The sequence below is a fragment of the Dicentrarchus labrax genome, unplaced genomic scaffold, assembly GCF_905237075.1.
Source record: "Dicentrarchus labrax unplaced genomic scaffold, dlabrax2021, whole genome shotgun sequence".
Classification (NCBI taxonomy): Eukaryota; Metazoa; Chordata; class Actinopteri; family Moronidae; genus Dicentrarchus; species Dicentrarchus labrax.
Genome location: NW_026136718.1, coordinates 21,784,138 through 21,795,287, shown reverse-complemented (window position 1 = coordinate 21,795,287; position 11,150 = coordinate 21,784,138). Strand labels below are relative to the sequence as shown.

At 43.0% G+C, this 11,150-nt stretch overlaps 1 protein-coding gene across 5 annotated transcripts in view; it reads right to left on the bottom strand.

Annotated features, from left to right (window-relative positions):
* The window catches only part of ralgps2 (Ral GEF with PH domain and SH3 binding motif 2), a 73,962-nt gene that overhangs the window by 30,606 nt on the left and 32,206 nt on the right, over window positions 1-11,150 (bottom strand). For all 5 annotated transcript variants that reach the window (XM_051377929.1, XM_051377933.1, XM_051377932.1 and 2 more), the window contains exons 6-9: window positions 8,144-8,227; window positions 4,674-4,763; window positions 4,485-4,577; window positions 3,048-3,174 (exon numbers count right to left, since the gene is read on the bottom strand). In XM_051377929.1, the coding sequence (XP_051233889.1) occupies window positions 3,048-3,174; window positions 4,485-4,577; window positions 4,674-4,763; window positions 8,144-8,227 (394 nt within the window). The remainder of the gene's footprint in view (window positions 1-3,047; window positions 3,175-4,484; window positions 4,578-4,673; window positions 4,764-8,143; window positions 8,228-11,150) is intronic.

Below are 11,150 nucleotides of genomic sequence, written 5' to 3'. Positions count from 1 at the left end.
GAAGAAGACTAAAGCAATGGAGGAGTTTGAAAGAAATATGTCAGAGGGAAAAGACAGCTTTCCATGCAGAAGCAGATCAGACTATACTAAGGTAAGGAGGACAGAAATAGACAACAGGCAGGATATTATATGATGCTGCTAGAGAAGAATTTAGTCTAAAATGAAAGAACCAGAGAGACAGTAAGCTGAGATAAAAGGCAAGAAAAAGGCAGACAGGGATGAGAAGGAGGGGAACATTCCTTCCACATAAAAACGTTGAGCTTTTCTTTCCCTAAAATACAAACATATATATCTTGAAATTATGGCTCCCCTCTGGACCTTTCCCTCTGAGGAACTGTAAGTCAGAACAGACAGGAGCAGTCTGACGCAAACACTGTAAGGAGAAGCTCATGGACACATACGGTCAACACGATTTAGATCACATACTTATACGGTGAGCCAACAAAACTGGCGGGTAGGCTTGCTGTCAGCCATCTAAAATACTGTACATCCATGCAGTCCAAGAGCCAAGGCCAGCCCCCGCCTGGCTGTCCTGACACACAAGACTGTAGGGTATAAGAACCAGTAGGGGAATGAACCCCTTGTTTGGCTGGCTTTTCTGATCTGACACATATGACACCTTGCCCCTGGTGCTTTCCATTACATTGGTTATTCCATACAGTGTTTCTTTTATCCCACAGCTATAACTACATCAACAGCATGCTTGAGCAGGAGGGAGTCAAGGGCCCTTGAGCCGATTTCTGGCCCTCTGTAGAGTCTTTCTCCACTGTCGAGAGATAGAATAGCAAACAGCTACTGCAGATCTCAGAGTAAACTGTAATAAAATTACACTGGGATTATCGTAATAAGCTCTTGCTAAAAAACACACTTTTCAGAGAAGTGTAATGGTAAATGGTTACCCCCCGTTTACACAGGACATGTGCATTTTTCACTCATCTGTCTAACAGAACAGATACACTTGCCTTTTAACCACAGCAACTGTGCTCCACATATGTCGCTGCAATTCAAACCATCTTTTTAGGCCCTTAATCAATGTTTTTTCCTCTTACAAATGCACCGACATGATTATCCATTGGGCTGTGGGCACTGTCAATAGACTTGAGTGCACCGCAGTACGTTGCTGAACCAATTCTGTGTACACATTGATGGAGGACTACAGCTAACTGCTGTTGTGCTGCTTTCACTTCATGGCCAAGGTGAAAGCATAAAGAGTCAGGGAAACATTTTAAAATGTGTGTGTTTTATCACAGTGGAGCCATACATTTCTGTGGGCTCTTTGTCCTTGCATGACTGGCTAGAGAGCAGGAACAAGCTCATCTAAGCATTTAACAGGCTGGCCCTGTGGTGAGCGCAGACAGGAGGGGGCTGTGTCTGCCAAGCCTAATAGCAGGTCAGAGTTCACGCAGTCGCACACACACACAGCTGAACACAAATGTATCACTGTGGAAAAAAACTAATTTGGTGACTACACAGCAGACACAGGGCTCTTTCTCCAGTCTTCATTATCACCACAGATAAGCATCACACCTACCTAAAAGACCCAAATGGAGCAAAGACAGAAACATGATAGGAAGTCACAAAAGTGGCACAAATACACAAAAACACACACACAGAAATTAACCCTCCTGTGGCATATTTAGCACATAGAGAAACACACATGGTAATTTTAGCCCTCTGCTGTGGGTTGGGACTTTAATGTAAGCTTCAACAGGTATTCTGTTTAATGACCACAGAGGGGAACTCATGCACAAACATATCAGGAGAAACCCCCAACCCAAGTTTACCCATTTTACACACACACACACACACACACACAAAAACAACTTATACTGGGAGTGATGCTCTGGAACAAGCACAGCACTGCGGCTTGCAGTCTCCCACTCATTCATTCCCTCTCCCCTTCCGAGGGATCGGGTGGATTAATGATGGAGAAGAGCGTCGGACAACAAGAGAGTGGCGATTTCCCTCCAGTGCGCCAACTTGGCTCGGTCCAGCCTTGAGGACAGCCAGCTGGTCACACATCACATATTCACACGCATCACTGACAGGCTCAGTCTGTAAGGAAACACCATTCCACTCACACATACAAAGACTTACAACACAAAGAGACTCCACCCTTAGAACGGCCAACTAGTCACACATCACTGAAACGCTTACCAAATGGAAAGTCTCTCCATGTTCACATACGCACACAATGAGGACATATAGTTAAACTGGCAAATGTGTGCCGTTTCACAGCATTAGCTTTGCATTTGTCTCATGGTCTGTCATTACCTCCAGACTTCCATGACAGAGCGTGATGGGGAAAATGGGTGGTTTAAAGTTTCTTTAACGACAAACAGACTTTTGAGCTCTGTGTTTGTGCTTGTGTGCGTGTTTGTTTGTACATACTTGTGCATCGAAGTTTGAATCACACAGCAGTAGCTATGATACAAGCCGGATGGTAAGAGGAAAAATCGTGGCAGTAAAGAACATCAAAGTCATCATCAAGTCAAAACAAGAACAAACAGTACTGCAATAAAACCACACACGTGCACGAAACTCTAACTCATCAGCTTTTTCCTTGAAAAACTCATAAGGGATTCCTGTGTGATGTCATGCTGCAGAGCCAAAGAAAGAGGGGGGCATAAATATTTAAGGAAAGGACGGAGAAATATATCATTACTTTTTATTTCTCACTGATTCATGTGTTTGTTCCAGCTAAAAGGAACTTCAAGATGTTTCACAACAGAGCGGCAAATTCACGTTGAACATCCACGCTCTTCTACTCGATGAAGCAAGAAGACAGAGTACAAACTTAAAAGAAGCAACAGCTCCAGTGGAAACAAGCAGCCTATTGAAAGAAATACTGAGAGAAGACGGATGACAGACGATCAACAGACCAAAAATGTGAGAGGAAGTTTGTTTCCTAAAACTCAGAAGGTTTGTTTTTAGATTAACCTTTGGCCAGTAAACAGGCCATAAAGATAAGAAGCTGATAGTATGGCATTTTAGTGCATCCTTCAAAGATCAAACCTTCTGGTGGTCTGTGTGTGTGTGTCTTTTACCTAGGTATGGTATACAAGAGACCATGCTCTGGCTGCTTATGAAGTCTCTCAGACGTTTATAGTTGTCTTCTTTGGACATCAGGTAGTCGAGCCGATCAAACGTTGCCTTGTCCTTCCGACTTAGTAACTGTGCCGTAAGGAAGGAAAGAAAAAGAAAAAGGGAGAATGAGAAAAAAGAGAGTTTAACAGAACATCTATAATGGGTTAGCAACACATACAGGCTAGAAGAAATACAATGTAAAAGAGGTCGTCAAATAAAATGACTTCATTTAAGTCGCCTTCATTCGGCTGCATTTACTAATGAATGTAATCTGATATACACCAAAGGGCAATAACAAGTAACAGTAAAATACAGTACAGAAAGAGACTGAGAATCAGAAACGGAGCAGGGAAATGTATGTATTATTAGACTGATACAGGGCTGACTGTGAGACAAACCATCAATTTTGATTCAGAATTTCTAGTCAACCTTTCATAAAGTAGGAAAATAATCCCAGCAAATTCAGAGGGTGTGGTCAGTCAATTAACCATTCAAGACGTTGTTCAACCAATGAACACTTTTTAATGTTACAATTGTCAATGTAAGAACAAAATGCAGTTACGTTGCACAGAATAAAAACATTGCTCTCCGGCTGATTGCTTGTCTTAATGAACTGGCCACTCAAAAACCAGCAGCTTTCCAGGTAGAGAAAGACTGTTTGTTTGCACGCTTGTGTGTGTTTGTCCATTTGTCTGAGCTATGGATATGAAGCCTACTCCTACAAGAGGGCTACACTGCAGACTAGTTAACTTGTGGACTGAGGCAGCAGCAGTTTTAAAGCATCTGACCACAGTACAGCTGCTCTGCGGACATAGGAACTTTATAGGTTGTGATAATAGAATAAAGTACTAAAGATACCTGCAAAGATCAAGTGTGTGTGTGTATTTGTCTACTCGTCTGTCTTCTAAGAGGCAGGTGTGCCATGTCCTGGCAAGCAACAGCAATTACTGACTGGTAAAAAGAGAGTCTCATGTGGTTTTGTGGACCCGAATATAAGAAATTTCCACCATTACATCAGAGCATCATCATGTCATTATATAAACTCTACATGAAACAGACTGGTTGTCAATCCAAGTTTTTAAAATGGATACATCATGTCTTGAATATAAAGGTCTACAGTAGAATAATGTGTAACTGTTTCCGGCACACAAAATCCATCTCTCTGAAAGGTTTGTTAAATATGATCTTGTGAAATGTGGTAAATTTAAGATCCTCTTTATTTATTAGTTCTTTCTGAACTCTGCCATTCATCTTGTCATGTTACTTGTGTACAGGTTTGTATCAGCCTTTGTTTATGCGCCCAGTGTTTCGGTAGAGATCTGAGTGACATCCCAGCTTATTGACAGCACTCTACTAATAAACCAGACATGCTTGCCTTCAAAGGTAAATATACTCACCGCCCATGTTTTGGTAAGTCTGAAGATGGGAGCACTTTGTAACGAGGACACCACAGCCATGACTGCATGGAGGTTGTTCATGTCACACAGTTTCTATGAAGTACACAGAGCATATATTAAGTCAAGTTTACAATGCAAACATTCATAAGGATAGAACAACAATGTCATGTTGTGTGTGCATGTGTGTACCTTGGCAGTGCGAATGTACAGACTCAGCACCTCAGCTCTGATCTTCAACGTCTGAGCGTGGAGGATCTCTCGTACCACCCAGAAACTTGTCTACAAAAAAAAAAAACCCACACATGAACGGAGATTACGGCACCCAGCAACAGTCAAAAACTCACCCAAAAACATATCCAAGATACTGCAAAAACTGAGGACACAGAAAACTTTATCTCTCATTATGTTACATACTTCAAAGCACAAAGAAAATATCAGGTATGTACAAAGCAAGACAGGGAGTTTTCCCTTGTTAAATCGCCAGTCTTTGAGTCCAGAGCCAATGTCGGCAGACAGTCAGGACAACTCTGGGCTGAAACCAGTACAAAGCAGAGCAGGGGAGCACAGGGCAGACGGCTAACGCTCCATTAGAGTCGATTAAAAATTAGCTCTTGAGGAAAAACAAGAGCTGCAAAGGAAAATCCAACTGATTCCAACTGATTACACAACAGATACACACCATAACTCCTAATATGTCAACCCAGTGTGTATGTGTGTATACGTGTGTTCAGAGGACTTGGCCAGACCAAGAATGATGTTGGAAATCTGTCTCTTTAGGGAGAATGCTGGTAAGCCAAAGTTCTGATTACACATACACACATACAGAGACAAGTCAGTGAATCAATCAGTGTTTAAGCTCTGGGGAGAGAGAGAATGGAAAGAGGAAAGGGAGAAGAGTGAGGGAAGAGAGGAGGTAATGGGAGGGGAAGTTAGCTTCAACGCTGCAGGGCTGTGAGGGCTTTCAAAGCCCACAGCTGTCTGCACATTGTGTTCTGATAAGACCGTCCCAGGCAGATTGACCATCAACACAGACACACTTTTACTCTTTCAGTTCCTGAATTATTCTCTCACTTTGCTCTGTGGCCATTCTTCTCTCCTATTAGACTTGTGGTCAACTATTCTCCATTCAAGCCACAGACCACTGGGTGTGTCCTGCGTATGTCTATGAATTAAGTGTGTGTGTGTGTGTGTGTGTGTGTGTGTGTGTGTGTGTTTCTACATTCTTGATGTGCACAAATCCTAACCTACAACTAGCTTTGGCTACTGTTTCCTGGAAGCAGCCCCATGACTTGTTTTTGTTTCAAGGAAGAGATGAGGAGCTGAGGAGTGAAGAGATAAATTCATCCAGCTACTCGCTCTCTCCCGATCTTCTCTTATAAACAAGAGACATAGACACAGACACACACAGACACAGACAGACACACAGACACAGACAGACACAGACACAGACACACACACACCCACACGCACGCACGCACGCACACACGCCTTAAACTAGGTTCAATTGATGTAGGTACTGTATCTCCAGGAAACAAAGCCATGTGTGTTTAATTTTCTCCGTTTCATGAGGAGAGGTCTGTAAAGAAGATGAGGTAGTGAAAATGGGCAGACGATGCATAGATGGTGGACCCTGACTTCCCCAGGCTTCTACTTTCATTTGCATCTCTTTCCTTGAGGCAGCTCCAACTCTCAAGATAAAAAAAAAAACTCTTAAAAATTGTCATCTTCCCTCCACCTTCAGTTTACAGTAGACAGGAGTTTCCATTGACTGTAAAATGTGATTCCAACCTGGGAGCAAAACATGCTGCAGCTTCACATTTAGTTTCCTCAGTGGTCTAACTTGATATCTGAGGTCAATCTGGACATAGCATGTCTCTCCAAATCGCTATACCACTGGGGTTCATTACAGGGCCTGTGTCCTCGTCAGTCTTGGCCTCCAAAACTGCACAGCGATGAGATCACTCAGAATGGCAGTGCTCTACATAAGTGCAATCATAAGTGCATGTATGTGAGACAGAGTCAGGGTTTTGGGTAGGGGTGGTTGTGCAGACAAAGTCCTGTCTCTACAGATCTCATATTACAGCCTGAAGTGAAGATCATGTCTTCGGGGCTGCGTTTATGTGGGTATCAAGACCTCCAGATGGAGCTGCGAGGCCCCAGTGCTTCAATAACCATAAATAAGCGGAAGCAGACGGATCCAGACACAAGCTGATAGCTCTGGATCAACCCATTTAATGGCCTAAGGGGAGGAAGGGATGGGACGGAGATCTGGCCAAAGATGGGGACTACAGCTGACTGACAGACTTGCGGTGATGTGATCCCTTATGTGCTAAGGCCTGTTCAGTGGTTTAAATTTAATTTACAAACCTGTATAAAGAATGACCCAGAAGTCGTTGCACCATTAGTGGTCAATGAGTTGGAATAACTTTGCGATGCTGCGCTTTTTTTTGACATAATGCTCATTTGAGAATAAGTCATTTCAGTCCTTAACTGTTATCTGACCCCCATTAGTTTGTAATTGGTAATATTTTACCTAAAATTTAAATAACAGAATACCTTGCACCTAATGGTGTTATGATAAAATATGTTGATTATTTTATGGCTATTTCAATTTAGGTCTTCCCTTCTGATGATAATATGGTCTATTCCCATTTGGTTATCATCACCACTAATTTTGTATCATTCATCTTATTTTTTCTGAATAAAAACTTCTTTTTGACGACTGTACGCAAAATGCCGATTTGTCTCAGCACAAAACTCAATAAGCCAGATTATTGTGCATTGATCATAATGGGTTCTGAATTATTCTCTACTTGCTGCCTGCTAAAAGCTGGCCAGCTCTCTTCTGCTCCGTTGGCTCCCAAAGCGTATAGTGCCAACAAAACGAGGACTGAAGGAAGAGGAATATGGCTCATGCTCATGCTAAGGAGCTTTCTGGGACTCTCTGCCCTCCCAGTCCAAGTCCTATTATCCAAAAAGCTCATTTTCCTTGGCTCCCACCAGCTGAAATGCGTGCAGCTAACATCTTGAATCACCGTTTGGGATCTGCTATACATGGAGAAGTTTCCACAGCAACACATTCTTGTTAGATCATCTCATATTTATACTGGAGGGCAGTAAAGTGGGTCTTAAGGAGCCTGGCAAAAACACTGGAAGGGGATTAAAGGGCATGGCTGCCCCTTACATCATCACAACTTCCTGTTGATGATTTCACAGGGCACTGAGGGAGCATGCCATACACACTCCTGCATACATTTGGACATGTACCTACACGTGCACATTAATGAGTTAATGAATGCCAGGACCAAGGACCAGCTGAGGACAAAATAAACACAATAAACTGCCTTCCTCCTGCTGACCTGTTCCACCTGGGGACTATTTGTGAGGACTAGCAGGGAGGACATTATTAGGAGCTGCCATGACAAGCAGGGCTTCAAAACCGCCACCTCTGAGAAAGTTAGAGCAATGATTTAGTACTTGGAGGATGGAGGCAGAGGACATGATGGAAAGAGGAGCTGTAATCTCTCCGTTGCTAGATGACCACAGTTCATAAATCTTAAACATTGCATAAGGGATTGTTTTCTCTCTCCTTTTGTGGGAGACCTGAGGTAGTACAGAATGTGACATAAGTGCAAACTGAGTACCGGTATGCGTCTCACCTGGTTGAACCTGCGAGTGAAGGCCACAACATTTGGAGCAGAGCTGTGCTTCTCCTTCTTGTTCCAGCCGCAGCTCGACAGCTCCTGAAAACACACAAACAATCAGGGAAATTGATATTACACACTGAACAACAGTACCTTTTTGTATAAGGCGCCGTTTAACTGAATGTATTAAATCATTCGGAGGTCACTGGGCGGGAAGTCGAGAGGAGGCAGAGAGCAGGATATGATGAGGAGAGAAAAGCAGATGAGGAGGAAGAGAGAGAGGAGGACAAGAAGCAGTCAAAGGCTCAGACAGTTTAATGGAAGACTGCAAAAACAAACAGATAAAACTCTGCAGGACCTCGCTCTGCCTCCTGTTCAAGCTCAGTACGCATTACTGATTAAAACTATTGCAATGTCAAATACATAAGCAAGCTGTGCACAGATTCCTGCTTAAGTGCAGTTTTGTGGAATAAGAAGTCAACCTCAAACATTCTGATGAATTGATGAATTGTTTAAAGGTTAAATGATTTGGCCGCTAGTGGCGCTACAGAGCAATGTGTTGATGAAGGAATCCTCCAATAGTTTGTATCTGGTAAAAGAGAAGACAAATGGCAAGCTGACAATCCACAACAATGTTGATTTAAAACTAATTTTAAAGGCTCTGAAAATATTTTAAGTGGCAGGAAATGCATTCATGAATGTTTGTTAGACCTTAAGGGCAGAATCATGGATCATCAAACACAATGCATTTCGATTGGACAACAATGACATTTACAGTATAGATCTACAAAATATAACAAAATAAGTGTCCAAATTTTCATTTCTACTGAAAAACCAATTAAAATCACAATGATGTTTTCTCACATCTGGAGAAGATTTGTAGGCCAGGGCTTCACTGCATCGCTACAGTACTTCCTAAAAAATTGCAGCCTCAACGATTTGGATATTGCATATTGAGATTTCCATTATATTTTGATTAACTGTGCAGCTATAGTTGTAATGTTGAACCTTACCTGCACGCCTCAGGGACCAGTACGCCCCCAGACACAAACTCTGAGACACTTCCCAGGAGGTCCACTAGGACCAAAACCTCACACCACAGGAACACCCCCCCATCTGCAGCTGGTCTCATCAACAAGTCCCAGGACCATCACTGACACCGACTGTTAAACCCACCACCCACCCTGAATCTATGAGTTACATTAATGCGCTTTGCTCGGTTTTTATCTTGCACGTTGCAATATCATTATACGTCACACTGCTAACTTGCAGAGTCCCCCAGACAATATTTTGCACATTACTGTACAGCTCTTCACTCATTTATTTAAGTATTCGGCCATATTGTCTCTTTTTTATATTTTTCTATATTGTCTCTTTTTATTGTCTCTATTTTTATCTTTATTTATATTTTTCTATGTTTAATTGTTATGCACAAACTTACCAAGGCAAATTCCTTGTATGTGAAAACCTACTTGGCAATAAACCTGACTCGGATTATGACTTGAGAAATGGCTTCAAAATTGGTATTCAGTGAGTGACTGAAACTGTCATTTATCAATTTTCTGTTGATCATCTATACAATTAATCATTTCCACACTTGCACTAATAGCAGTTTTACAAAGTAGCAGCAGCTGTGGAAGCAGCAGTGCTGTTAGTAATTTAAATATGCTGTTTTTGAAGGGTGGTGACTTTGAAACTTGAACAGTGAAAAATTCCAACAACACACAAACAGTCACGTCTTTCGGAGTACCAGGCTGACCTCAGTGATGAGGTAAAGACGCAGACCACACAGACACTGCAAAGGGGAACCCAGACCCTCCTTTGGCCCCCGCAGGCTGTCCAGAGGCCAGGGACACTGACGTAACAGTAGGAAAAATGTTGTGCAAGCTCTCCTCCTAATCCCTGCCAGCCCGGCCGACTTGGGCTACAATATGAACAGCTGAATCAGGCTGCAGCTCCCCCCACACACACGTACACACAAACACACAGTACTCCCCCTGTGAGACTGACTGTCTGGAAGCAACAATGTCTAGCAAACTGCTCACAACTCCCTGACCTGGACCCCATCAGGACAACGCACTTGCAAAGAGAAGCGTTGCTCAGTCAAGAGAGAATCTCTGAGTCGTTAGAGGCAGCCAGCGGGGGTAAAGATTCAACATATCAAATACAGATGTTAAAAGCAGACATTCATGCGTGGGCGAGGTGATGCCTCAGGGCCCATGTTTCCTGAGTCAAGATGAGGATATGAGGAAAGGAAAGAGGAGGACAATGGAGAGAAGATGAAGAGATAGTGTTAAGACTATAAAAGACAACACTGTAAAAGACCAAACAGCATCTTCCCACAAGGTTTACAAGCCTGTGTGGAGCCTCCTGAGAGCTGGAGCATGCTGTCATCATCACAGGATGGAGCTAAATCAGAGAGCAGGAGACACTAGCCTCTCTCACAGAGGAGGGCTCATCGTTTATTTAACATCTGTCCTTTTTTAAATAAGCGCTCCCCTCCTTCCTGCCATCGTGTCAATCATTCGCTTCTCCAGCTTCCACACAACTATGGAGATGGCTCTTAAACAAAGACGTTCCACAGTTGGCGGGAGGTGGGTGTGTTTGTGTGTCTCGCAGCTCGGACCACCACCTGACCACCCAGGTAGGCGGTACACCCGAGAGGAGGAACATAGGCGGTCCTACATCTCCCTTGTGCACCGAGACCACAACATTTCAACAACCTAAACTGACCCTTCAATGCTGGACCACCTGGGCCCTGTCTTCCAATCTAATGTGACCGTCTGTCTGTCCGTCCAGCTAAAGCTTAATGTTGAGGCTTGAAGTAATTTAAGCTCTATTGTTCTTCAGCCAACCAATGCCAGTGCCTCAAGTGTATTTCAGCAGCAGGGAACTGAGCCACAGACTCTCCAGAAACTAATAGGATTTTATTTTCTTTATTTATTTCTTGTGTCTTTATACTCTCATTTCACGCTGTCGCATTACGAACTGCAGGCAGCATTTAAAAAAAATAATAATAATT